The sequence below is a fragment of the Pteronotus mesoamericanus genome, unplaced genomic scaffold (assembly GCF_021234165.1).
Source record: "Pteronotus mesoamericanus isolate MK-2021 breed Mesoamerican mustached bat unplaced genomic scaffold, CSHL_Meso_final contig_50, whole genome shotgun sequence".
NCBI classification, from domain to species: Eukaryota; Metazoa; Chordata; class Mammalia; order Chiroptera; family Mormoopidae; genus Pteronotus; species Pteronotus mesoamericanus.
In genome coordinates, this window is record NW_026555186.1 from 25,275,503 (window position 1) to 25,302,753 (window position 27,251).

At 44.3% G+C, this 27,251-nt stretch overlaps 1 protein-coding gene across 2 annotated transcripts in view; it reads left to right on the plus strand.

Annotated features, from left to right (window-relative positions):
* MAP1B (microtubule associated protein 1B) overlaps positions 1-20,590 on the plus strand; it is a 95,177-nt gene extending 74,587 nt beyond the window's left edge. For both annotated transcript variants that reach the window (XM_054578480.1, XM_054578481.1), the window contains 3 exons: positions 5,270-11,780; positions 14,686-14,924; positions 16,123-20,590. In XM_054578480.1, coding sequence (XP_054434455.1) covers positions 5,270-11,780; positions 14,686-14,924; positions 16,123-16,278 — 6,906 coding nt within the window. In that variant the 3' untranslated portion in view covers positions 16,279-20,590. The remainder of the gene's footprint in view (positions 1-5,269; positions 11,781-14,685; positions 14,925-16,122) is intronic.
* The last annotated feature ends 6,661 nt before the right edge of the window (positions 20,591-27,251 follow it).

The window sequence follows — 27,251 nt, forward strand, 5'->3', positions numbered from 1 at the left end:
AAAGGCCACTGGGTGTCCGGTGTTGTCCCTTTTTTTAGTCCTTGATACTTGTTACAGAACGGGGGCCTGCCCTGAGCGGGAGTGCCTAGGGCCAGCTATGATGTGTAGGTTCTTGACTTTGTGTAGGAAAGAGTTCACAATACAAGTTCTGGTGGCTGTGAGGGTACATTTATTCAAGTGGAACAGGGAAGGGCTTAGCATAAAAGAAACAACAGGAGAGCCTAGGCTGGGCTGCCTTAGCTCCCTGGGAAGTCAGAGAAAAGGGGGCTCTGGGGACAGGTTTAGAGGATCAGCCTGGGACGAGCTGCCAGCTGCCCGTTGCCTTAGTGTTTAGGAAAGGTGTGCCTGTGGGGAAGGAAGCGGGGGAAGAAGGAAGGGAAGGGAATGGGGCGGGCTACTCCCCAGAGAGAGTGTGTGTGCTGGCTCCTCTTTCTTTAGGCTTTTCTCTCTCTAGGCAGGAATCTTAGGGGAGGTCTCTGGGGAGGGTTTCAGTAGAGTATTCATCAGTTTTCCAGGTGTGCTCTTACAGGGCTAGGGTGTCCCCTGATTGGTCAGTGATAGAGCAGGAGGTCTTTAGTCATTGCAGTTGGTCTGATTTTGCTGGCTTTCTGGGCCTGGAGCTGAATTACAGTTGAGGTCTAGACATTATCTTCTAGACGTTATCTTCAGGGAGGAGAAGTGACCTTGGCAGTTGAGGTCCTTGTTTTCCCACTTTCGCCCCTTGCCAGGGCCTTGGGGGGAGGTGCCTTGGTGACCATCTGCCGCTGGCTGTAAATTGCTCTGCCATTGTGTTCAGCTCTCTGTCTCAGTTTCCCTGTTCTACTTGCCGAGGAATTTTCCTAGCTTCTTCTTATCCTGTCTCAGTATATACTCATCACTCCAGGGAAATTAGAAATACAATTTTTAAAAAGCAAAAATTAAATACATTTTTGGATGAGGGTATTTTTTTAAAAATGGACTTAAAAATAGAATTATCACTGCATTTTGAGCTTCAGGTCTTTTGGGAGTCTTAGTCTTTGGAGATCAACTACGAAACTAGAATTTAGAGTTAAAACAGTCATCTGGCTAACCCACCCTCCCTGAAATCCGAGGATGCTGAAATCACCATCTCCTGGGGACAATTTTTAGTCTCTCTGTCGGAAAGTGCTTCCTTGTCTCATTGCATCTTTAAGGAAGAAATGTGATCTCTATTCCACCTGACAGTGTCTTAGGCACCCTTCACTAACACTGCCATTTTTTTTTCTTCCAGATTAGTTATTTTCAGTTCCACCCACCATTCTTCATAAATCAAGATATGAAAGCTTCCTCACATTCCCTGGTCACTGTCCTTCAAACTTGTTTCATTGGTAGGAAGGGACAATGGAATGGGTATGAGGAAAATTCAGGAGTTCAGTCTTGGTCATGCTTTAGTGCTGTGTGTTACCAGACATCAATTTGGATATATAGGTCCAGAGCTCAGGGAACTAAGAGTTGGCTGGATATATTAATTTGGAAGCCAACATCAGTTCCAAATTTATATACCCTATTATATTAATATATATGAGAGCATAGATGGAATGATCTAGAAAGAGCAACAACGTATTGGAAGAAAAAAGGGCCTAGGTCTAGCGTTTCGCGGTTACGGCTGAGAAGGAGGAGCCAGCAAGGAGACTTGTTGTAATACGTTTGCTTGTTTGTTTATGGCCTAGTTTCTCTAAAATGTCGTGACTCACACTGGGCCCATACTCCAGGGATCATTGACCAGGTTAGGATGGTGAGAGTTGATGATTTCTACAGTTTTTAATAAAGCCTTTTATTAAATAAGTGTAAAAGTAACTATTACCATTCCCAATTAAATGCCAATGGGGAGAGGATGCAGGCTTTGAGAAGCTCTGTAATTTACATAATTTGAGGGCTCCCTTTAAGAGAAAGAAAACAAAATTATTAATACACAGTTAAGTACAGGGCTTTGGGAGTCACCCATGCCAGTGAGGAGCCTTGAAGCTGAAGCTTCTTTAGCTTTATGATAAATCCATTTGACTGTCAGATATAATCCCTGAGTTTTTTTCTGTAGATGCTGTTAAGCCACATCTCCAAATCCTGCCCTGTACCCAGCTGGTTTATTGGACCTTACACTTACCCTTTTAGAGTACCATCCCATTAGAGCTGACTCAGCTGTCATTACCCCAATGTCCAGCGCTTTTGTAAATGTCTTAATTCTACCACCCTGCATTTTGCTGTGCCTCTCATTTTCATGCCGTCACAGATGTGATAATCATGTCTTCATTTATCCAAGGGTATAAATGAGCCCTGAGGCAGCCCAACGCTTCCCAGGTTGACACTAAGCAGCACTATATATGTGGTTTGCTGCAAATCCACCTATTTCTGCTATCACACTGTTCAGAGATCCTGTTAAATGTCTTGCTAAAACCAGGAGATACGCAGTTTACTGTATTCCCTCATTAGCCAAGCAAGTAACGTAATCACAAAAGGAAATGCAGTTAGTAGGCCATGGCTTAGAAATTCAAATCATATTTCATTAATGTTGTCTGCAGTAAAGTCATTTATTTCCTCTATCTTCCTTCCTCTTCCAGTATGCCTGCATTTAATTAGAAAAATAAATTGACATAAAAGGCTATCTTTGCCCAGAGCAATATTTCTTCCATCTTCGTAAGAATAAGGGGAGGGTAGCAAGCCATGTGCTTGAGAAGTATGAGCAGGCTCAAGACACTTCCCAAGTGGCCACTCCAAGAGGGCAGCACGTATTGAATTGATCAAGCTCAGTGCAGTTCAACAGACACCCATTGAGCCTGATGATATGTTGGGAAAACAAAGGTAACTACAATACAGAGATCAAAAGAAGATGAGTTTACTCCTATTCAGGAATTTTTAGTCTAATGGGCTATCATAGCTACCATTTGCTATGACAATGATTTCCAAACGTTTTTAGAAGAAGCCTCAATTTCCAAGCCTAAGACCTAGTCGCAAGTTTCCTTGCCAGTGCTCCCTCGTTGGCTCCTCCTTATTGCTCTCATCTGTTCATTGAATGAACATTGATTAAGTGCCACTATGGGCTGCACACTTGTAAGACCCAGTCTTTGCCCTTGAGGTACTCAGTCTGTAGGGTGTGTGTTGGAGTAGGGGCCTGGAGACAGGCTGGGGGGAGGGGGGAGGGGAAGTGGGGACTTTTGTTCCTTCTTTACAGCTTCAGAACTGCAGTAGTTATTCCTCCTTCTCGAGCTTATTCATCTCTCCTTCTTGGAGGGCTCTTTCTCGCCTCAGTCTCTGCATTGTCTCATCTTGCACGATATGCTGCTATTTATCCAGAGGGACCAGGTTTTCCCTCTCTGAAAAGAAACATTTCCAGCAATGCTGACTTTTTTTTTTCTGTTTTCCTCATAAATCATCATTTTCCATTCACCAGCCTCTTTGTTATTTTGTATTACCCTTGACTCTGAATTCTCTGCAACCCGGTTTTTTGGGGGGGTCATTTCCTTCATTTCATAAGAACTCTTCAAATAGAGGTGGAAAGACAGAAAGTGGGGAGGTAGTCCTCAAGTTTTTTTTACCTTCTCCTGGAACCTGGTGATTGCATATGTCACATAGAAAGAGCTGGTGAATGAATGCCTCTTACACACAACAGGATCAAACCCCTTACCCCTCAGGGTGGAATTTCAAAAATGAAAATAGACTAAAATTAAAAGTTTTACTATTAAGAATTCATCAGTTGAGTTATCCTAGATTTCTTCTCCAAAATGTATTATAAAACATGAGTAGTTTGCATGTGCTCTGTGTAAAAACTAGGACTGAGAGAGTCCTAATTGTACTATAGTGGTGGTGATGAAGGGCAATGCTAATTATTGGACAAGATACTATATTTAGTGCTCATGTTTGCTTTCCTCAGAAAATTATTTGAGCAACAACTACCCAGGGATGGTTACCATTCACTTTTTCAGTTTTCTTAGTTTCCAAAATAGTCGATGCTTATCCCTTTTATAGGAGTCAGTGGAAGCAGCAAAATCCAAGACTAGTTATTTTGCTATTTTGTGACTCTTTGTATGAAATGTAGGACCAATAGGCTAATAAAACAAAAATGGCTATTTTACTGCAATCTCAGGAAGAAAAATTCAGATTCTATAAATGAGCCTTAGCACACGCACCCATACCCTCAGAATTTGGTAGCCAGAAGGTTGTATGAGACAGAGGAAAGCACTCTGAAACTAGAGGTTGAGTTCAGGCCTGCTGGCTCAGGGATGCCTGGACCACGTGAAGTCTTTGCTTGGCCCTTTCATCCTTTACCATCAGGGACAAAGCTCTTTTCAGTTGAATGTCTGGGCTGATTTATGAGCTTTGCTGCAACCAAAAGAAGACTGGAGTTTACGGCATGATTCTTCCTCACTATTTAAACCGTGAAACATATGGCCATAATATGGGGTGAGACAAAAATAGAATTTTCCACGAACCACTGTCTCTGTTTTGGGATGTCTCTTCTGCATTCCTGTTTTATGGGAAGTACTAAACAATGTATTGAAAAATGCCTGGTCCAAAATTTTTTTCTGGTTTATGCTTGAGTATTTCTTTTTAAAGAAAATCTTATTTTTAAATTATAGTTTACATTCAATATTATTTTGTATTAGTTTCAGATGTACAGCATAGTGGTTAGACAATCATACACTTTACAAAGTGATCCCCCCAATATTTCCAGTACCCGCTTGGTACCGTACATAGTTATTAAGGTATTATTGACTACTCGCTATGCTGTACTTTATTTACATTCCTGTAACTATTTTGTAACTAACCATTTGTACTAAATTCCTTCAATGTATCAGTCAGGCCTTTTTGTCAGACCCAGTGGAATAACAGAAAATGTTTTATATCAGTGGTAAAATGACTCACATAGCCTTCCCGTGGGACAGTTTAATATTTTTTAAAGGACATTTTTGCGTGGCAGGCACCTAGGGGCACTACTCAAAGTATTTCATAAGGGCTGCGGCACGGGCCCTGACCCTCCACGTGGTCACTGGTCTTAGACCAGCGTTCTGAGGTTCTCCTGCTGGACAAGAACAGGGGAAGGGGAGGTGCTGGGGAGATGGCTGAGACACAACGGAGTAATGCGTGGGGTGGGGGGGCGTGGGGATGGAGGCTGTGCGCCTACCAGCATCTCTGAAATCAGCCCTTTGTGCATCCAGCGGTCTGGTAATACCTAGTGATAGATGGAGATGATGGATCAGTGATGACACCCACTTAAACCTTTTCTTTCTTTGTTTATTATTATTTTTTTAAATCCCAGATTGGGGAGTTACTGAGTACCACCCATCCTGCCAACAAAGCTAGTTTAACCCTCTTCTGTCCTGAAGAAGGGGACTGGAAGAACTCCAATCTTGACAGACACAACCTCCAAGACTTCATTAATATTAAACTCAACTCAGCTTCTATATTGCCAGAGATGGAAGGACTTTCCGAGTTTACCGAGTATCTCTCTGAATCAGTGGAAGTCCCCTCTCCCTTTGACATCCTGGAACCTCCCACATCGGGTGGATTCCTAAAGCTCTCCAAGCCCTGTTGCTACATTTTCCCAGGAGGGAGGGGTGATTCTGCCTTGTTCGCGGTGAACGGATTCAATATGCTCATCAATGGAGGGTCAGAAAGAAAATCCTGCTTCTGGAAGCTCATCCGACACTTGGACCGAGTGGACTCCATCCTGCTCACCCACATTGGGGACGACAACTTGCCTGGAATAAACAGCATGCTGCAGCGGAAAATCGCAGAGCTGGAGGAGGAACAGTCCCAGGGCTCCACCACCAACAGCGACTGGATGAAAAACCTCATCTCGCCTGATTTAGGAGTTGTATTTCTCAATGTCCCAGAAAACCTTAAAAACCCAGAGCCAAACATCAAGATGAAGAGAAGCATAGAAGAAGCTTGCTTCACCCTCCAGTACCTAAACAAGTTGTCCATGAAACCAGAACCTCTATTCAGAAGTGTAGGCAACACCGTCGACCCTGTCATTCTCTTCCAAAAAATGGGAGTTGGTAAACTTGAGATGTATGTGCTTAACCCAGTCAAGAGCAGCAAGGAAATGCAGTATTTTATGCAGCAGTGGACTGGCACCAACAAAGACAAGGCTGACCTAATCCTGCCTAATGGTCAAGAAATAGACATTCCAATTTCCTACTTAACCTCAGTCTCATCTTTGATCGTGTGGCATCCCGCAAACCCTGCAGAGAAAATCATCCGAGTCCTGTTTCCTGGAAACAGCACCCAGTACAATATTCTGGAAGGCCTAGAAAAGCTCAAACATTTAGACTTCCTGAAACAGCCGCTGGCCACCCAGAAGGATCTAACCGGCCAGGGGGCCGCTCCTGCTGTGAAACAAGTAAAACTGAAACAGAGGGCTGATAGCCGAGAAAGTCTCAAGCCAGCCACAAAACCGCTTGCCAGCAAATCTCTACGAAAGGAGTCTAAAGAAGAAACCCTTGAGGTCACAAAAGCCAACCACGTGGACAAGCCATCCAGAGTTGAAAGCAAAGAAAAGGTAACAGTGAAAAAAGACAAGCCAGTGAAAACAGAGAGCAAACCTCCAGTGACGGAAAAGGAGGTGCCCAGCAAAGAAGAACAGCCTCCGGTAAAAGCTGAGGTGGCTGAAAAGCAAGCCACAGATGTCAAACCCAAAGTCACCAAGGAGAAGATAGTAAAGAAGGAAACAAAAGCAAAGTCTGAAGAAAAGAAAGAGGAGAAGGAAAAGCCAAAGAAAGAAGTGGCGAAAAAGGAGGACAAGACACCTATCAAGAAGGAGGAAAAACCAAAAAAGGAAGAGGTAAAAAAGGAAGTCAAAAAAGAAATCAAGAAAGAAGAAAAAAAAGAATCCAAGAAGGAGGTTAAGAAAGAAACCCCACTGAAGGAAGCTAAGAAGGAAGTTAAGAAGGAAGACAAGAAGGAAATGAAAAAGGAAGAAAAAGAACCCAAAAAAGAAATTAAGAAACTTGCTAAGGACACAAAGAAATCATCTACTCCTCTATCCGAAGCAAAAAAACCTGCTGCATTAAAACCGAAAATACCCAAGAAGGAAGAGTCTGTCAAGAAAGATTCTACTGCTGCCGGGAAGCCAAAGGAGAAGGGGAAAATTAAAGTTGTTAAGAAGGAAGGCAAGACAACCGAGGCTGCAGCGGCAGCCGTCGGCACTGTGGCCACCGCAGCTGCCATGGTGGCAGCAGCTGGAATAGCAACCACTGGCCCTGCCAAAGAACTGGAAGCTGAGAGATCCCTTATGTCATCCCCTGAGGATCTAACCAAGGACTTTGAAGAGCTCAAGGCTGAAGAGGTTGATGTAGCAAAAGACATCAAGCCTCAGCTGGAGCTGATTGAAGGTGAAGGGAAACTGAAGGCGTCTGAGCCAGTCGAAGCCTATGTCATCCAGAAAGAGACAGAAGTCATCAAAGGCCCTGCTGAGTCCCCAGATGAGGGAATCACCACCACCGAAGGGGAGGGTGAATGTGAGCAAACACCTGAGGAGCTGGAGCCAGCTGAGAAGCAGGGGGTGGACGACATTGAAAAATTTGAAGATGAAGGAGCAGGTTTTGAAGAATCCTCAGAGACTGGAGACTATGAAGAGAAGGCAGAAACTGAGGAGGCCGAGGAGCCAGAAGAGGATGGTGAAGAAAATGTGTGTGTGAGCACCTCCAAGCACAGCCTCGCAGAGGACGAGGAAAGTGCCAAGGCCGAGGCCGATGTGCACATCAAGGAGAAGAGGGAGTCTCTGGCCAGTGGCGATGACCGAGCAGAAGAAGACATGGATGAGGCAGTGGAGAGAGGAGAAGCTGAACAGTCTGAGGAGGAGGGTGATGAGGAGGACAAAGCTGAGGATGCCAGAGAGGAAGAATATGAGCCCGAAAAAGCTGAAGCTGAAGATTATGTGATGGCCGTGGTGGACAAGGCTGCGGAGGCCATTGGTGCTGAGGATCAGTATGGATTTCTCACCACTTCACCCAAGCAACTGGGAGCCCAGTCTCCTGCCCGGGAACCTGCATCTTCAATTCATGATGAGACTCTACCTGGAGGCTCGGAAAGTGAGGCCACTGCTTCTGATGAGGAGAATCGAGAAGACCAGCCTGAGGAATTCACTGCCACCTCTGGCTACACTCAGTCTACCATCGAGATATCCAGTGAGCCCACCCCAATGGATGAGATGTCTACTCCTCGCGACGTGATGAGTGATGAGACCAACAATGAAGAGACAGAATCCCCATCTCAAGAATTTGTTAACATCACCAAATACGAGTCTTCCCTGTATTCTCAGGAATACGCCAAATCTGCCGTCACACCGCTCAATGGGTTATCTGAAGGGTCAAAAACAGATGCCACTGATGGGAAAGATTACAATGCTTCAGCCTCGACTATCTCACCCCCTTCTTCCATGGAGGAAGACAAATTTAGCAAATCTGTGTTACGTGATGCTTACTGCGCTGAAGAGAAAGACAGGAAAGCCAGTGCCACATTGGAGATCAAAGACACCATCACTGCAGTTTCAGGTGAAAAACTTAGTCCATCCAAGAGCCCTTCCCTGAGTCCATCTCCACCATCACCCGTTGAAAAGACCCCCCTGGGTGAACGTAGTGTGAATTTCTCTCTGACGCCCAATGAGATTAAAGTCTCGGCAAAGGCAGAAGCAGTCCCAGTATCTCCTGAGGTGACCCAGGAAATAGTTGAGGAACATTGTGCAAGTCCTGAGGATAAGACCCTGGAAGTGGTGTCCCCATCTCAGTCTGTGACTGGCAGTGCTGGCCACACACCTTACTACCAATCTCCTACTGAAGAGAAGTCCAGTCACCTCCCCACAGAAGTCATTGAAAAGTCATCAGCAGTTCCAGCAAGTTTTGAATTCAGTGAAGCCAAAGATGAGAATGAAAGGGCTTCCATAAGCCCCATGGATGAACCTGTTCCGGACTCAGAGTCTCCTATTGAAAAAGTTTTGTCTCCGTTACGGAGCCCTCCCCTAATTGGATCTGAGTCTGCGTATGAAAGTTTTCTAAGTGCTGATGACAAGGCTCCTGGTAGATGTACTGAAAGTCCCTTTGAAGGAAAGAATGGAAAACAAGGCTTTCCAGACCAAGCAAGTCCAGTTTCTGACATGACTTCCACTGGTCTTTTCCAAGACAAACAGGACGGGAAAGGCACAGGCTTTATACCGATCAAGGAGGACTTTGGTCAACAAAAGAAAACTGATGATATTGAAGCCATGAGTTCTCAACCAGGACTGGCTTTAGATGAAAGGAAGTTGGGAGGAGAAGTTTCTCCTACACAAATAGATGTCAGTCAGTTTGGATCTTTTAAAGAAGACACTAAGATGTCCATCTCTGAAGGTACTGTTTCAGACAAGTCAGCTACTCCTGTTGATGAAGGTGTAGCGGAAGACACATACTCTCATATGGAGGGTGTGGCCTCAGTCTCCACAGCTTCCGTGGCCACAAGCTCATTTCCAGAGCCAACCACAGATGATGTGTCTCCTTCACTGCATGCTGAGGTTGGTTCCCCGCATTCCACAGAAGTAGACGACTCCCTTTCTGTATCTGTAGTGCAAACACCTACCACTTTTCAGGAAACAGAAATGTCTCCATCTAAAGAAGAATGCCCAAGACCAATGTCAATTTCTCCACCAGACTTCTCCCCTAAAACAGCCAAATCCAGGACACCAGTTCAAGAGCATAGGTCTGAACAATCCTCGATGTCTATTGAATTTGGTCAAGAATCCCCTGAGCACTCCCTTGCTATGGACTTTAGTCGACAGTCTCCAGATCACCCTACAATGGGTGCAAGTGTGCTTCACATCACTGAAAATGGGCCAACTGAGGTGGACTACAGTCCTTCTGACATGCAGGACTCTAGTTTATCACATAAGATACCGCCAACGGAGGAGCCATCCTACACCCAAGATAATGATCTTTCTGAGCTCATCTCAGTATCTCAGGTCGAGGCCTCCCCATCCACCTCTTCTGCACATACCCCTTCTCAGATAGCTTCTCCTCTCCAAGAAGATACTCTATCCGATGTTGTTCCTCCCAGAGATATATCCTTATATGCCTCACTCACCTCTGAAAAAGTGCGAAGTCTGGAAGGAGAGAAACTGTCACCAAAATCTGATATCTCTCCACTCACCCCAAGAGAGTCCTCTCCTTTATATTCACCTAGTTTTTCAGATTCTACCTCCGCAGTCAAAGAGAACATAGCAGCTTGCCATACTTCTGCTCCTCCAACAGCGGAAGCAGTGTCCGCAGAGCCCTACGGCTTCCGTGCCTCTATGCTATTTGATACAATGCAACACCATCTAGCCTTGAATAGAGATTTGACTACGTCTGGTGTGGAGAAGGACAGTGGAGGGAAGACACCTGGTGACTTTAGTTATGCCTATCAGAAGCCTGAGAAAACAACCAGGTCCCCAGAAGAAGAAGGTTACGACTATGAGTCTTATGGGAAAACTACCCGAACCCCAGATGTTAGTGGCTATTACTATGAGAAGACAGAGAGAGCCACTAAATCCTCGTGTGACAGTGGCTACTCCTATGAGACCACTGAGAAAACCACCAAGACTCCTGAAGATGGTGGCTACGCCTATGAGATTACTGAGAAGACCACACGGACCCCCGAAGAGGGTGGGTACTCATACGAGATACGTGAGAAGACGATAAGAACCCCTGAAATGGGTGGTTACAGCTACGAAAAGACTGAGAGGTCTAGGAGACTGCTGGATGACATCAGCAATGGCTATGATGACTCTGAAGATGGCGGCCACACACTTGGAGATTCTGGCTACTCTTATGAGACCACGGAGAAAATTGCCAGTTTCCCTGAATCTGAAAGTTACACCTATGAGACACCTACAAAAACTACACGAAGCCCCGATACTTCCACATACTGTTATGAGACTGCAGAGAAAATCACTAGAACCCCCCAGGGGTCTACATATTCCTATGAGTCTTCAGACCAGTGCTACTCTGCAGAAAAGAAGTCCCCCTCCGAGGCTCGTCAGGATGTTGACCTATGCCTTGTGTCCTCTTGTGAATACAAGCATCCCAAGACAGAGCTGTCGCCCTCCTTCATTAATCCCAATCCTCTTGAGTGGTTTGCCAGTGAAGAGCCAACTGAAGAATCTGAGAGGCCTCTCACCCAATCTGGAGGAGCCCCACCGCCTCCAGGAGGAAAGCCACAGGGGCGACAATGTGATGAAACCCCTCCCACCTCAGTCAGCGAGTCGGCCCCATCCCAGACCGACTCCGATGTTCCCCCAGAGACTGAAGAATGCCCCTCCATCACAGCCGATGCAAACATCGACTCTGAAGATGAATCAGAAACCATCCCCACAGACAAAACCGTCACATACAAACACATGGATCCCCCTCCAGCCCCCATGCAGGATCGCAGCCCTTCTCCACGCCACCCTGACGTGTCCATGATGGACCCAGAGGCTTTGGCCATTGAGCAGAACCTGGGCAAAGCTCTGAAGAAGGATCTGAAAGAGAAGACCAAAACCAAAAAGCCAGGTACGAAGACCAAGTCATCTTCACCTGTCAAAAAAAGCGATGGGAAGTCCAAACCCTCTTCGGCTTCACCAAAACCAGGGGGCTTGAAAGAATCCTCAGATAAGGTGTCCAGAGTGGCTTCTCCTAAGAAGAAGGAATCTGTAGAAAAAGCAACAAAACCCGCCACCACACCAGAGGTCAAAGCTACACGTGGGGAAGAGAAAGACAAGGAGACTAAGAATGCCGCCAACGCCTCCACATCCAAATCGGTCAAGACTGCGACTGCAGGTAGGTGGAAGGGGCTGGCATCCACAACTTTACACTTTTAACTGGAGCCCTCGAATTTTCATTTGACTTTGTCCTCAGAAGATGAGAGAGCACAACTTGTGCTCTCCCTTCCGTTTACTCTTCTGCCAAAAGGCATCAGTCTCGGTTCAGTGTTGTCCGCGGGCTTGGGGATAGCTCAGCATATGGCCCACAGCATTTTTGATTCACCAGATGAGATTCCTGGGTTTGCTCATTCTGCAACACAGCAACTGCAGCCTTGTTCTAAATCATCAGAGCCAAGGAGGTGTGTTTCAAGCTCCTTTGGGAGGCTGTGTTGGCAGTGGCTTCAGACACACTGACCCTAGAATGGAGCTTAGGTGACACAGTCCAGGAGCTGCCAAAGGGCTAGGGAGAACCAGAGTTCTAAGCCAACCCTGGAGTGACCACTGTAGGGCCCAAGATTTAGATTTCCTTTTTTAATTAAAATGTTTAAAAATAAAGTTGTAACATTTTAAAATTAGCAATTATGACATTTTTAATTTTTAAAAAAATTACCAGGCTAGAGCTACATCCCCATCAAAGGCAATGCTCTGTTTTTGTTTTTTATGGGCCAACCAATACGATAATTTCAGTTCTCCAGTAGATATTCTGAACACATTGAGAGAAGGGCATCGAAGGCTCTTCTTATACCCCTTTTACCCACAGTCTCACTAGCAGAGGCTCGGAATTCTATTTCAGATTGAAATTTTACATGGCAGGAGCAATATCCCTGACTTCCGATCATTCCCGTTTTGGTCTCATTTCCCAGATTTATCAAGTTTTCAGCAATACCTGGGTTTTTGATGGAAAAGGTCTCTGATGGCCCAGACTTATTTTATTGCTCCAAACCAATCACAGGAACTTGCATTGGTACATTTTACTTGTGTTATGTAGTTATTCAAGAATTTAGAGTACAGTTCATAATGAAAATTGACCCAAACATGTAAAGCAAAAGATAACTGGAATAAGGGAAAATTTGATAGATAAACCTTGGGACTCTCAAATACAGTACATTTTAGGAAGTGTTACAACTGAAAAGTGTTAACTTTAAGCAACATGGAAGATCAATTTCAAGACTCACTTCTCATCAGATTTCCTTTTGTTACATGCACGTGGAAAAAATTTATTCGTGCTTAGAATTAATAGAATTTGGGAGAAAATGTGAAATTCAGTCAAACAGATAATAACCAACTGGAATTTGCTACCCAACTCGACAAACATATACATTCTAGCCCACATAATTGATTTTTAAAAAACATTTTTGTCATTTAAAGACATACTTTTAAGGCAAAGTAATAAATAAAGATGAATTAATTAAAATGTACTTTGAAGATGCTTTTCCAATACATTTCTAAAAAACAAAATTGTACTATTAATTGATTTTTAAAACAAAGGTGGGTTGACTTCTGGCAGTTTCCTCAGTTTATGCTTCTGTATGAGAGATACTCAGTTGGTGTTGATGGTAGTGATTTAGTTTGCAAGGGAAAATTGCAGGAATTTTTAATTGTTAAAAGAACTGTAACTCACAAACTTCTGTTATAAGTCAGAGTTCTTTGGGAGGCCTACACGTGAATATCTGAGGGCTTTCAGCTTGGGTTCATTAAAATAGCCGGTTAATTCTATTTATAAAATGAGTCAGATAATCTAAATATCAGTTTGGCTGATTCTCATCAGTTCCCCAAACCTCTAAAAGTAAAACTGGACAGTTGATGGAGTCACTGGTGGTTTTGACTCTTGGATGACAGTCTTTAAACATCCTATGGAGAAAGGAAATAGGATTAAGTATATAGGATCCGGCTGGTATTTTATAATGAATGACTTACCAGCAGCAGCCTCAAACCAACTGCACATTAGAATTATCTGGGGTGCTTTTAAAGGATGGTGATGCCCAGGCCCTCACCGCAGCCCCATTAAGTCAGGCTCTGGGGTGTGGGGCCTGGGTATCAGTACTAAGCATTAAGTACCAATAACTTTTAGGGATTCTAATTATTCAGCCAGGGTGAAGAATCTTGGCCTTAGAATGCTAGTTCTACTAATGTTTCAAAAAGTTTAAACCTTCAGCTAGAACAAGTCAGAAAGCCCGCTCACCAAACAAGGTGCCAGGAAGCTTTAGCGGTAATCTGAATTTTGGCTTTGCCCAGGCTTTTTCTAATTTAGACTAGGGATTTCAGCAACCAGGGGGCCCTTTCTCCAGTCTGATGTGTCCTGATTGGCTAGAGAAAGCCCAGTCTTTCTGAGCCTTCCTCTTCCTCAAGTTTGGTATCCAGCCTTGTCTAGTGAGAGGTGTTTCGCACTCAGACTACTGTGTTGAGAGAAAACAACCTTTTTCATCAGTTTGTGAATGAGGTTGAGGTGCCGAAGGCCTTGGAAGTCATACGAAGGTCAGATCTGAACCAGTTACTAGATCAAATGTTAGGGCATAATATTCAGCTGTGGGCAACATTGCTCTTAAATGAGATCCTAACATGGATTACTAACGTTGCTCAAGTATGGTTTACCAAGTGCAGGTGCTTCCTTTTGACTTGTAAAATCTGTTTCTTAGGTCACTTTTCAAATCAAGACTCACATTAGTAGCTCTCTAGGAATATTATTATTAACTAGTTCCCTTTTGGGGAAAGGCCCTGAAACTCTTCTTACTTCTTAGTGCATTGTCCACAAAGGGAAACCATTCTGTTCCCATTTCTCCTGGTGAGACGGTGAATGTTATTTATATCTTCTCAATTGCCAGTGTTAAATGCCCTCTACCAGAGAGAGGGAGGTGCCCCGTCTCCCCTTTGCCTGTCCTGTGGTCCTTCTTATGGATGAGTAGGTTGAGTATGGATGAGTACTGGACCTGTCTCTTCACATTCCTGTGACCCTGGCTTTTCTTTTTGTTCATTTACCAAAGGACCAGGAACCACCAAGACGGCCAAACCCTCAGCTGTGCCTCCTGGCCCACCTGTGTACTTGGACCTGTGCTATATTCCCAACCACAGCAATAGTAAGAATGTTGATGTTGAATTTTTCAAGAGGGTGAGATCATCCTACTATGTGGTGAGTGGGAATGACCCCGCTGCTGAGGAGCCCAGCCGGGCTGTCCTGGATGCCTTGTTGGAAGGGAAGGCCCAGTGGGGCAGCAACATGCAGGTAAGAGCTTCCGGAAGTATCTGCAGGCAGGTGGAGCTGTGCCCACGGCGCGGGGGGCAGGGATTGTGTTTAAACAGGCGTCGTTGTGACTGCATCCACATGAGGTGCCCATGGGCCTGTCACACATGAATTTCCCCAAAGACAAAGTGTGTTTCACACACAGGAGATAGTCTAAAATATTATTCTGGGTACCAATAACAACTATGGCCTGGGAGGGAAGCCATTTTGCTGCCCTAAGGCAGGCATGACGGGCCCAAGGTTCCTTGCCCTGCCTCCTAATATATGAAGAGTAAGTGTGTATGAATAAAAGTGCTCATATTTTTATGTGAGAGCTGCTAAGAAACTGTCTTTACTCCTTTTTGTTTCATGAATAGACCAAAGCCAGCAGTGTGACCATTTATAAAATTCACTGTCCAGGTGAAATTCTACAGGAGGGGCCTTGCTAAAGATGCTCCCCAGCAGGGTATTCCCAACTCACAAAAGTGACTGGCCACAAGCCACTCTTTATTATTTGGGCCATGATCTTTGCTCATCTAAGTTTTGCTTGTCTGCAAAGTCACCTAGGAAACTGTATTTGCATAACACTAAATAGAATTACTTGTTAGTTAATCATATGAAATCTCCCAAGAAGCACCAGTGGCCTCTTAATGAACACCGGATGGAATTTTTACTATTCAAGCCAGTCCCCGCCCGCCCATCCACCCCATTCCTCTGCCCCTGACCGCGTGCACAAATTAAAGCGACCAATCTTTGTTCTCAGGACAGAATGTTATTAGACACATTAGAGAGCTGTGAGCTGCATTAATAAGCAAAGCTCTTTGGATCAAATATGCAGTGTCCTTGATGCAAAATGTACCAGATGTGTTAAAGGAAATACAAGAAATTCCACTTTAACTGAAGCACTTCTCTTAAAACTAAAGGACTGAACTGACAGTGAATATAGATGAAGCAATGGACTTCTCATTAGTTTTTCCAGTCTTCCTTCCCCTCAAAAACTTGATTTTTCTTAAAAAAATCTTTATTCTGGTTCCTGGAAATTGTAAGTTGAAGAAAAGTCCTGTGCATTACTTGAGGAAAAGAAACATTTTCCTTTCTTTACCCTTTCTAATTGTCTAATTAATACCTTATTGTTGTTCTAGTTTTTTGTCATCTGATTTCTGCCTCTGCCCTTAAATAGCTAGTTTCTCTCTCCCCGCAGGTGACCCTGATCCCGACTCATGACTCAGAGGTGATGAGGGAATGGTACCAGGAGACCCACGAGAAACAGCAGGACCTCAACATCATGGTTCTAGCAAGCAGCAGCACCGTGGTCATGCAAGATGAGTCCTTCCCTGCATGCAAGATCGAACTGTAAAGACCAAGGCCAGCCACACCACAGGATTTGAACTTTGTTTCCAGAAATTCTACAATTTGAAACCACCTTTTCTAAAAAGTCAATTAGTCTCAATAAGTCGCTGAACTGTTACCTGCCAAACGCTATATACTGTGTCATGGTGGTGCGAGTCACTAATATTTCTCAGTTTTTGCTGATCGCTAAGGGAAGTAACAGCATTCCCACAATAGGGTTCAAATTACTGCAAAATGACCTACCCCAGTTCATCTCTGCTGATCATTTGGAAAACATGCACTAGCAAACCCAACTGACTTCTGCTAGGTAGAGGCATTTGTCTTAGAGAGAGAGAGAGAAAGCAAGAGAGAGAGAGAGACAGAGAGAGTGTGCGCACAAAGAGGGAGAACACAGGAGAGAGAGAGAGAGAGAGAGAGAGAATGAAAAAGGAAAAGAATGCAAAAGAAGGAGATGCAATGGTAGAGAGTGCTGGTGAGATACCCAGAGAGGAGAAGAGAGAACAGGGTGGGGTAAGGAAGGGACAAGAACCAATAGTTCGGTCTGCATTTTCTCAGGCAGTCTGTATTCTGCAGTTTACATAGGCGAAGTTTTAACCTTGTGTCAGTCTGAGTCATCAAAAAGGGTCTTAATTTTCTAAAGCAAATTGGCTGGAAGAACACAAAAAGAACATGTTAGGAGGGCATGTGAGATTTTCACGCCTTAATTAAGCACCTTCAGTGTGAAGGCTGCACACTGACATATAATGTAGTGAGTGTAGGTTGGACATGCAAGTGGTTTGAACCCCCTTCGGAACTCTCAGACTCTTCAAACACATGAGTAGATTGATCTAAGGCATGCTCCCAGCATCTGTGCACCCAGTTAGTCCACTTTGAGTCAATTAACCTGCATGCGGAGACACCCAAGTCCACCCCAATCAACAAGCAAATACCAAAGCAGTTGGGAGTACATACGGTAGACAATTTGCCTTAGAAAGTGACTTGAATGTACAAAGATTCTTGATGCACTTATTATTTTTAAATGTGAGACAGCAAGTTTATAAAACATCCATGTAGGATTATAGCTACTCCAGTTACAGGAGCATGTGTGTGCGCGTGTGGGGGTACTAGAAGCCGATCTGAAAGGTGCAACGGTTTGATGCTGAGTCATGTTTGTGGGATACACCTCGGTGCCCCTACAGCCCCTCAGCCAAACAAGTTGAGCCTTTCATAGCTTCTTCACTACTGCAAGTTCAAGATTGAAATGGCTTCTTTGATCAGAACTGGGAAAACAGTGAATCTTATGGTGGAAGAGGTTCTCAGCAAGTGTACAGTATTTACCTTCCTTTGTCTTACATTGGCTTTTTTTAAATTTTCCATTAATTTCAGTATAATTATGGGAACAAGTGTACAGAAGAATTTTTTTTTAGATATGTCAGAACTTTTCATAGATGAACTTTTTAACAAATGTTTTCATTTGCAGGAAAATGCAAAGAAAATTTTCAAGTGACAGTCTTTTTTTTTTTCTTTAAGTGTTTCGTAAGACAAAAAAAATGAATAATGTTTTTTGGAGTTCTGGTGAGACTGAAGTCTGATAATGCAGTAATAATATTTATTAAAACCCATAACTACCAGGAATAGTGACTGATACCTCCCACCCCTTGATTCCTATAACGTAAAAACCTGAGTATGTGCTATTTGAGAGTGGGGGAGAATGGCGTGGTAGGCTACCTTTCCAGGCCTCGACATTACCCAGTGATATCCTACATTCTTCTTTTAAGATCTTCAACCATGAGGTAAAAGGGCCAAGACAAGTTCAAAGAACCCTAGCGAAAATTTGCTTTGGGATTTCTTTCCTGGAAAAAAAAAAAAAAAGAAATAATACATTGAAAGCAAATGAATTCCCAACTCCTACTGTTCATCACATAGAGTTCAGATATCATTTCCATCATTGTCATCATTGAACTATGAATCTGGGAAGCCAGATCATGATTCAAACTGATGTTGAATTTCAAGCTACAGATCAATGCACCCGGTGTTCAGATGGGGTAAACTTCTCCGTGACGACTGTGCTGTGCTGTCACGTTGCGTTTCCTGCAGACTCTCAGATCCATGGAGTAGTGAACAATGACCTCATTTTATTTTTCTGTGTTAGTTATTTATTTCAAAAATAACACTTTAGTTTATTTTTGTCTGATAAAGTGTATGTTTTGCACTGCTAACTAGTATGAGGATTTAACCAATGCTTCTTCAGGGTCCCTTTCTTGAGGACCTATGCAGTTGACTTAATGCTGTGAATTACATTTTCAAATGTTTAATTTTTTTAAAAAAATTAATATTCTATTTTTTTTAGGTTTCTCTAGAAATTCAGCTTTTTATTTATTACTCCATTTTTTTCAAGTTCTTAAGAACAACACATTGATTAAGGGTACAAAATGTTATCACATGATGGAAAACTCATTGTGACAACATTGAATTTCACTGAGTATAAACTCATGTACTTCAAACTTATTTAATTAGACAACCTAAGATACCCAAGATAATTCTCTAATGATTAGTTGTTGAGTTAACCCACATAATGCATGGAAAGAGAAACAGATTTCCAGCCTTCTTGCCAAATCCAGACCTCTGGTTGATTTTTTCTGATAGAAGATGGAATTATTCTCCAATGTCTCGAATTCAATTTATTTAACATACATTATTTTGCTTTTTAAAAATGCAGACATTTTAGAAGAATTATAGCCAGTCTTCAATTATAACGATTCTATCCCCCTTCCTCCCTCCCTCCTTCCCTATGGGATTTAATGGGGAAAATACACAAAAGCTGTTACTGGCCAGCTGGCTCTTTTTCCTATGAAATATATCAGTACTGTTCCCCATACGTTGTTCTCAGTGATGACCACAGAGCCTGAGGATACCAGGAAAACTGCTATTTGCAATACAGGTTGCTCCTGTCCTTCCAGAAACCTTTTCTACCTGGGTGACTAACCTAATTTTGCTAGTTCCATAAATACACAACTACTTTAGTAACAGCCATCACGAGGTAACCACGTACATTCATGGTGAGAGCTAAAGATTGACGCAGACTTCTAGGAGCTGTATTCATACCAGTTACTTAATCCAATTGTGTAGATAGACTATTTGAGTGGAAGGAATTTACACTCTTTAAGTGATGGGGTTCCATCAAGATAGCATTCATGATCATGACCTTTTCGGTAGTATTCTTAAGCAAAATTCTACGGAGACGGAATGTTAGAGATGATCCTCCATTTTCAATTTTAACTAATTCTCTCCCCTTTCTCAAAGCCCGACCCCTGTGCATGCTTTCTCAGTCTTGTGGTGGGACTGGATACAATGACTAACCCCCCCTCCCCCAAATGCCATTTTCCATGGAGTTAAAAAAATTTTTTTTCCTTAACTTTACATATCATAGTGGGTGGTTTCCCCAGTGTCTATGAATGTTTTAAGTGTCTCCAATAGCTTTTGCAGTTTAGGAGCTTTTCAATGCTCATTTAATAAAATTAAATCATTTGCTAATTGGAAATTTTGCCACCTTCCATTTTTCCTGTATTACCAAATTTCCGCTCTCAGGAGCTGTTCTATGATTCTGAAATTGCCTCTCAGTCACAGGAGGTTCTTGCTCAGTGATGATATTGTGAGTTAGATTAACAACCTTTTTTTCTTTGCGCTTCAGATTTAGGAGAAAAGATCCTGTTTCCATTTGTAAGGAACTGTAAGCTTTTATCTTCTAACCAACTAAACACACCAAAAGCAGCCTATGGATGAGCATTTCTTTGAGAGCAATTAGGTTATTCACCTGGTGTTAAAATGATTTACTGTTTTAAAATTCTGTGACTTTCTTAAGTTGATTTAAAAGGCAGCATCAAAAACTGAAAAGGGAAAAACAAAATAGCTTCTCTGCACTCGTTTGGAGCTCCCCAAGTAGGAACCATCGAGATGAGACATCAAGACCAGGTTGCCCTTTCAAGAACACCCTGCAGCAGGTCCGAGTGTGCTCGCCAGCTGAATGCAGCCCTTCTCTTTCCGGCCCTGGAAAGAAGTGGCCTTGAGCCCAGCGGAGAGGCACCTCCCACTCCTCTCTCTTGTTCTGAATGGTGTTTGTGTCAGTCTGCAGCTGTGTATGGTATTATGTCTTATAATCCTGCATCACTTCTATCCTATCCAGTCATATCTAATGTAGAAAATTAGTTTCCAGTGAAAGTAATATGTAGTGCTTTTATGATATTTGTGTGCAATATCCCCTCTTCCATTGAGGATATTTGATGTAAAAGAAAAAAAAAAAACTCAGTTCCACAATAAAATACAAAAGTGGCAAAAGTTCACGTATGTGCTGTCTTTTGTGTTGCTGAGTTGGGCTCATCAGGAGTTGGGATTTGCCCCCCATGGTGGAGGGGGCGGGGAGTAGCAAACCTTGGAGAGGGTCTTGGTACTATTTCTATCACTGCTACCTTGTTATCTTGTATAACCAAGCCCTAGAGGACTTGGGGCTCTTAGGACAGAAATTGGGAAGTGAGGGAAAGAGACAACATTGCTTAAAAGGAAAAAGTGTATATACCAGTGTGGTTGGAGGGGCGGTATTGAAAGGGTTTCCTACATAAATCCTAATGTAAACCCCAAACCAGGTGTTCATCCGAGCTCTGCCACACCTGGCTGCGTGACCTCTGTCACTTTATCCCCATCTACAGTTTCATTTCTTACCTGTAAAATTAGAGGATTTGACTTCATAGATGGTCCCTCCCAAGGCTGACTCTCTGGGGCTTTGCAAGGCCATCATACCCAATAATTACAACCAATGCCTTATCTCAGGGTTTCTTGCTCAGTTACAGAATAAGCTGTGTATAAGTAACATAGTGTGCTGTGGATTTGACTGACACCCAGGAACTAGAAGCTGTTTTGGAAAAGTGATCATAAATAAGAAAGCATCTGAAAAAAAAAGAGGAATTCCTCTTAGTTTCTAATTATTGTACTTTTAAGTATACCCAGCAGTGGGCAATACTGTGAGGACTCAGAGGTGAACAAAACCTAAGTGCTGCCCTAATGGGGTGACGGGGGCTCCCAAAATTCAAGAGTATGTTAAGCTCCAGACGTGATGTCAAAGCTGAGAACTGGCGTGTGTATGTTGGACAGAAAGCAAATCCTAGGCAGAGGGAACAGGTCACAGGGGAGCTCAGCAGGGAACAGGATCAGCGTGTCTGTGGCCCAGAGCGCTCGGAACAGCAGGATGTAGTGTGTGAGGCCTGGCATCTCGATTCCCTCCACGTGGCCGCAGAAAAGGTGCCCGTGGAACACTCAGGAGGGACCTCCAGGACGTGGCCTGTGAGTCTTCAGAGGTAGTCTTTTGGCCTCAAAAGGCCATTGCAGTCTCTCCTGAGTCAATGACATTCCTTTGTCACATACACCCCTTTTGATCATACACTGTGCCTCTAAACCACAGGGTCTCTTTGGCCTGTCCCATTAGAAGTTACTATCTGCCAAAAGGGATTCTGATTCCTCTAGAAGTTGAAGTATTAAGCAAACATGTGAAAACTGAGGGTGGGAAATCACCACCAAAAGATTTTAATGACATCTTCTGGACTCACCTTAAATACATACATTGTTTTCTATGCCACTGTATGACTATTGAGTTTCAGGAAGGCTTTCTGGCCTGAACCTGGGGCGACCGACCACCCAGGTGTGCTTGGGACTACCCTGGGTTTATCTCTGAGCACCCTGTGTGCCAGGAGGCCCCTCTCCCAGGGAATCGCTCCCAGTTGGTCACCCTATCTCAACCCCCTTGCACGCTTATACCCCAGTTCCTCCGGGCCCAGACGGATCACTGATGGAGAAGCTAGTCCCCTCCAGCTGGTCTCTTTCTACACATTGGAGGTAATTCTTTTCCACCTTTTTTTCCCTTCTCTTCCAAGCAAATCAACAAAGGTCTATTAAAGTGCTGTGCCTACATTTTTCTCTGTCTTTATAATTGTATCGCTCATCTAAACACTTCTCTGTGTCCCTGAAATGAACTTCTCATACGTTCCTGACTCATGAATTGGTCTCCCTCATAACTCCAGGTCACCACTTTCTCTTTGCTCTTATATTGTACATATTAAAAAATTCCCTGGGACCACACATGCTGACCAGTTGTAGGTCATACCCAGCTCCTTTAAGATGAGCAGTTTTGGCCTGATCTCTGGGGGTTCTTGGCGATGCTCCACAGAGGCCATGTTCGTGGAGTGCCCTCGCCATACAGTATGTACAGTAGGTGCAGCTCTATTTCATGGCTCAGACTCTCCCCACTCAGACTAAAAAATGCATGTTATTTTAATGCCGTCTTGTGGATTTAAATGCTGTACGTAAACTGATGACTTTCACAGTTTGTGTCTCCAGTCTGTACCTCTTCGCTGATCTCTAAACTCATATATCCAGCTGTGCACTAAGAGCTTCGTCTGGATGGATCATGAAACTATCCCAAATCAAATTTAACATGACCCTAAACAAATCCCTGGTCTCCCCAAACTACTTCTCCCCCTAGGCTTTTCTGCCTCAGTGAATGGCAAATATATCGTCAGCCGCTCCAGTCAAAAATCTTGGCCCTTTAGCAAACCTTCAGATGTCGCTACCTTCAAAATACGTGCATTTTAACCCTTTTTCCTCACGTTTACTGTGAACTGCCTTTGTCCAAGCCAATCATGTCTCTGCTGGATTCCTGCAGCAGCCTCCCGACCGATCTTCACGTTTCCTTCTCTGCCCTCCTATGCATTCTTTACATAGCAGCTAGACTAATCCTCTGAACACGCTGGGTTACCCAATGGCATCTAGTGCTCAAAATCTCCAAACGGGTTCTCACCTCAGAGTAAAAGCCGCGGTCCTGACAAGTGGGCCAGGGGCCTTAAACCACCTGTCCCGTATCTCTCCGGCCTTGTCTCCTGCAACTCTCCACCTGACAGACACATCTGGTCCCGCCACACTGGCCTCCCTGCTGTCTCCTCAGACTCTGCGCATGCTCCCGCATGGGGCCTAGGGGCTCACTGTGGCTTTTCTCGGCCACGATTTTCCCCAGGCAACTTCGTGACCCTCAGTCTCCGCCGCCCCCGTGGGTCTTTGTTCAAATGTCTTCTTAGGAAGGTCTTCCCCAGCCTCCCCGCGTTCAGTCGCAGCCTCCACCACTTACCCAGCACTCTCTTTTCCTCATCCATGCTCCGTCTCCACACCACACATCACCATATGACATTATATACTTACCTGTAAATGCGGTAAAGGGAAGGGATCTTTGTCTATTTCCCTCCTCGCTGTATCCTCAGTTACTATTTTAACAGTTCCTGACACATAGTAGGTGTTCAGTAAATATTGGTTGAATGAATCAATCAATGTACTTCGTTTCGGGGTGGCACAGTGGTTACAGTGGTGGGTATTGTCGGAAAGTGGGTTTGGAATCAGGCAAACTTGGGTTCAAATACTGTCCCTGCCACTTATTGTGTGGCCCTGGGCAAGTTGCATACGTCTGTTTTCTGCTCTGAAAAACGAGTGTGATAAATCCCTGTCCTGCAGGACTGTTGTGAGGATTAGGGAGGGTGAGTTTCATTAGGCGGGAGCGGACAGTCCCAACGAGGAGTTGTTAAATATAACTTCTGTAATCCAGATGGGCACGTGATTGCTTGTGAGCCAAAGCCTGGGAAACACCAGCACCCAACAGCTGCCCAGCGTCTGTCACTGGAGGAAACTTTCAACGGGCATTCTTGTTCTGTTTCACATAGTGTCGCAGGCACCTTAACCTCAGAGGGTAGTCTACGGATTAAATGTTGAACTCTGCAGAGATGAAGCCTCATGGGAACCAGAGAAGCAAGCAAAATTCTCCTATATCAGAGGATACAATGTCTCTTTTATAAAACCTTCATAAATCTTCCTCGTGTCCTCGATCTAGCTTTTAAAACCCGTAATATAATTTATTTTCAGATGCTTTTTTTAAAGAATAAACTGTTTTCTGAACACGTCCAGCACGGATCTGGAATCCCTAACATTCATACACAATGTGCACGCAGGCTGAGTAACTGTTTTGTGTTAAACAAAGACCCCAGTGGCGGCTGCCACAGCCCAGGGGCACGGCCACCGACTTCTGTGTGGACTTCCCTCTTTCCGTGAAGGTGGGAACACCTCAGGGCCACTGCAGTGTCAGCAAAAGGCCCAATTGACAGGGTGGGGCAGGGTGGGGGGTGAGGTGGAGGGGGTGGGAAGGTTATTTTCAAGCCAAGAAGCTGCTATTTAGAATAAAAGGCAATTTTTCTGACGGTATGTTGAAAAGAATTCCTCTTTCCCATTTTCTAAAGAAAGATTTTTAAAATTTATTTCCAGAGTTTGTAAAGTTCAGCTCTGAAGTAGAACTCTGAAAAGTTGAGCTCTAACCATTTAATAAAAATCAAATCACACCACGTATTTTGCTTTTAGGATTCTCTGAAGCCAAAGCCCCCGAGGCCATTTGAAACTTGGCCCCTTCCACACCCACGCGGGCCACTCGGGTCGCTGGCTGCAGCCGTGTTGGATGCCCTGGCTTCAAGGTCCCATCACAGTCACTTCATTTGGGCCCAAGACTCCTGGTCCCAGTTACACATCCCCGGACAGCAAAATCATGAAAACACCACTGACCCTTTTCCATAATGGATTTTGCTTAGGAAAAATAATGGCTCACCCTATAGCATTGTTTATTTTACACTCATGTTCAGTTAGATAAGGGCCCAATGCTGTGTTTCTAGCTTGATAAATATCATTTGTAAACGAGCCATTTGCACAAATATTATTCTAGGGTCTCATCAACATCATTGCAAAAATTCCTCTGGATGCCCTGGCTGTACACCTAGGCCAGGGTTTCTAACCTTGGTTGTTGACACTTGGGACCAGACAGTTCTTTGTCACAGGGGTGGTCCTGTCTGTGCACTGTAAGATGTTTAGCAGCATCCTTGGCCTCTACTCACTAGATGTTATTTCATTCAAAGTGTAAATCTGCCTTTAATAAACCAGTTTTCAGGGCCTTTGATTTGTAAAATCTTTAGCAACTCTCCTACACACATTTTATATCCATGGCCAGCTAGGTGTGAAAACAAAATGCAAAGTTTGGTGCCAGGCTAACAGCTTAAAGAGGAGGAGAGTGAGGTATGTGTACCTCATTATTGTTTTTTCTTCTTCCACCACTTGTTACTTTTTTTTTTTTTTTTTTTGGCTAAGGTGGGTGCGGGTTGAGAGCCAAAACAGGTTCAGTCTGAATTGTTCATTTCGATTCAATTCAAGATTCTATCTCTTGAACATTTACTCTATAAAAGACTCGGAGGGGCGAAGGCCGCTTCCACCCCAGGACAGGGTGAGACAGGCCTATGTGACAAATTCACAAAGTGGCGATTTCCCTTCACTGGGGCTTTTCGCATCTTTGGGCTTGACTTGCTCTTCCTGCGACTGCACACATCACTTTTTCTCCATCTAATTCTTTTTAGGGGTGCACTAGTTGCATCCTCTCCCTCATTAGAGAAGACCTCGTAAAAGGGAAGGCTGGATGGTTCTGGAAGAGGAAGGCGGGCATGGGGTCAGGTCTAAACCTTTGAAAGGGGGGCGGGCATACAACTCACTTGGAGGAGGGAAGGAGGAGAGTACAGGCAAGGGAGGAGAACTGTTAAGCTCGAAAGGCGGGAGACTGAGGTCATGTGACATGGCTTTAAGTTTTCTTGATAAAGTAGGAGTCAGGAACATCCACCCAGAACTTGGGGACAAAAGTCTGGGGCTTCAGCACAGCAGAAAGGCTAATGAGGTAAAAATGGGAGAGTGAAGGAATCAAAAGGACTATTGAGTTGAAAAGGATGGCTACAAATTTGTAGAGTAATCAATTAGCCTAATATTATGGCTTTGCTTACCAACATTTAGTAGTCAGAAGCAAACAGAGAGCAAACAAACGGCGATGTATTGACTTCTGAGGGTTGCTGCAACAAAGTGCCAAAAGCCAGGTGGCTTAAAAAGAACAGGACAGTATTGGAGGTGAGAGGTCCCGAATCAGGGTGTCAGTGGGGCCACACTCCCTTTGGTGGGGAGGCAGCTGCTCACCATCGTTGGCCTTCCTTGGCCTGTAGATGTGCCACGCCGGTCACATGGTTTTCTTCTCCCTGTGTCTTCCCTCTCTGTGTGTCTGTCCAAATCTCCCTTTTATAAGGACACCAGTCACATTGGATTAGGGCCCACTCGAATAACCTCAGTATAATTTGGTTACCTCTGTGAAGACCTATTTCCAACTAACAATTCTAAGGTGCTAGCGGTTAGGCTTCAGCGTATTTTTTTTTTTGTGGGGGGAACACAATTCAACCTATAACAGGTGGGTCCAAGGATGGCAAGTGGGCCTTGGCAAAGAGAGTGAGAAAGCAATTGAAGACATTGAGCACATTGGTGGGACGGCCAACCGTGGAGCCCAGCATGGAAAAAGGGTGAGTAGGGTCTGAATTCTGGAGCTCAAAGCTTTGGGTGCCAGGGTAAAGGCTAAGGGTTTGCAGGGAGAAGCTGGTTGAGCCCAGTCATGGATGAGAGGAAGGGGGGACTGGAAGAATGGGACTTCGCGTTCTAAGCTCTTGGGTTTGGGATAAGAGGTTCAGCCGTGGACGATGGTAGACTAGCCACCAGGAAGGCACTCTATTACAGTTAAGGCCATCCCAGAGGCCAGCGTACTGAAAGCAGTTTCTCCATCCACGTCGGGGCTATTTAGGAAAAGGACAGAGGACAATCGTTCAGGTCTCACGATGATCCAGGAATGTGGAAGTACACCCGATAGCTCAGGAGGGAAGAGCCTGCGGAAAGGGTACCGAGGGGAATGACTCCGGGATGGGAGAGCCCCCGAGAGGGAGCAAGGCCCAAACGTGGAAGGAGTCCGAGCGGCAGCAGCACAGTGGAGAAGTGGCCTCTTTCGGTGAGGACTGGATAAGTGCAATGGCGATGGATCGGGAGGAAAAATGGACAAAGGTATGAGCTGAAATATTAACT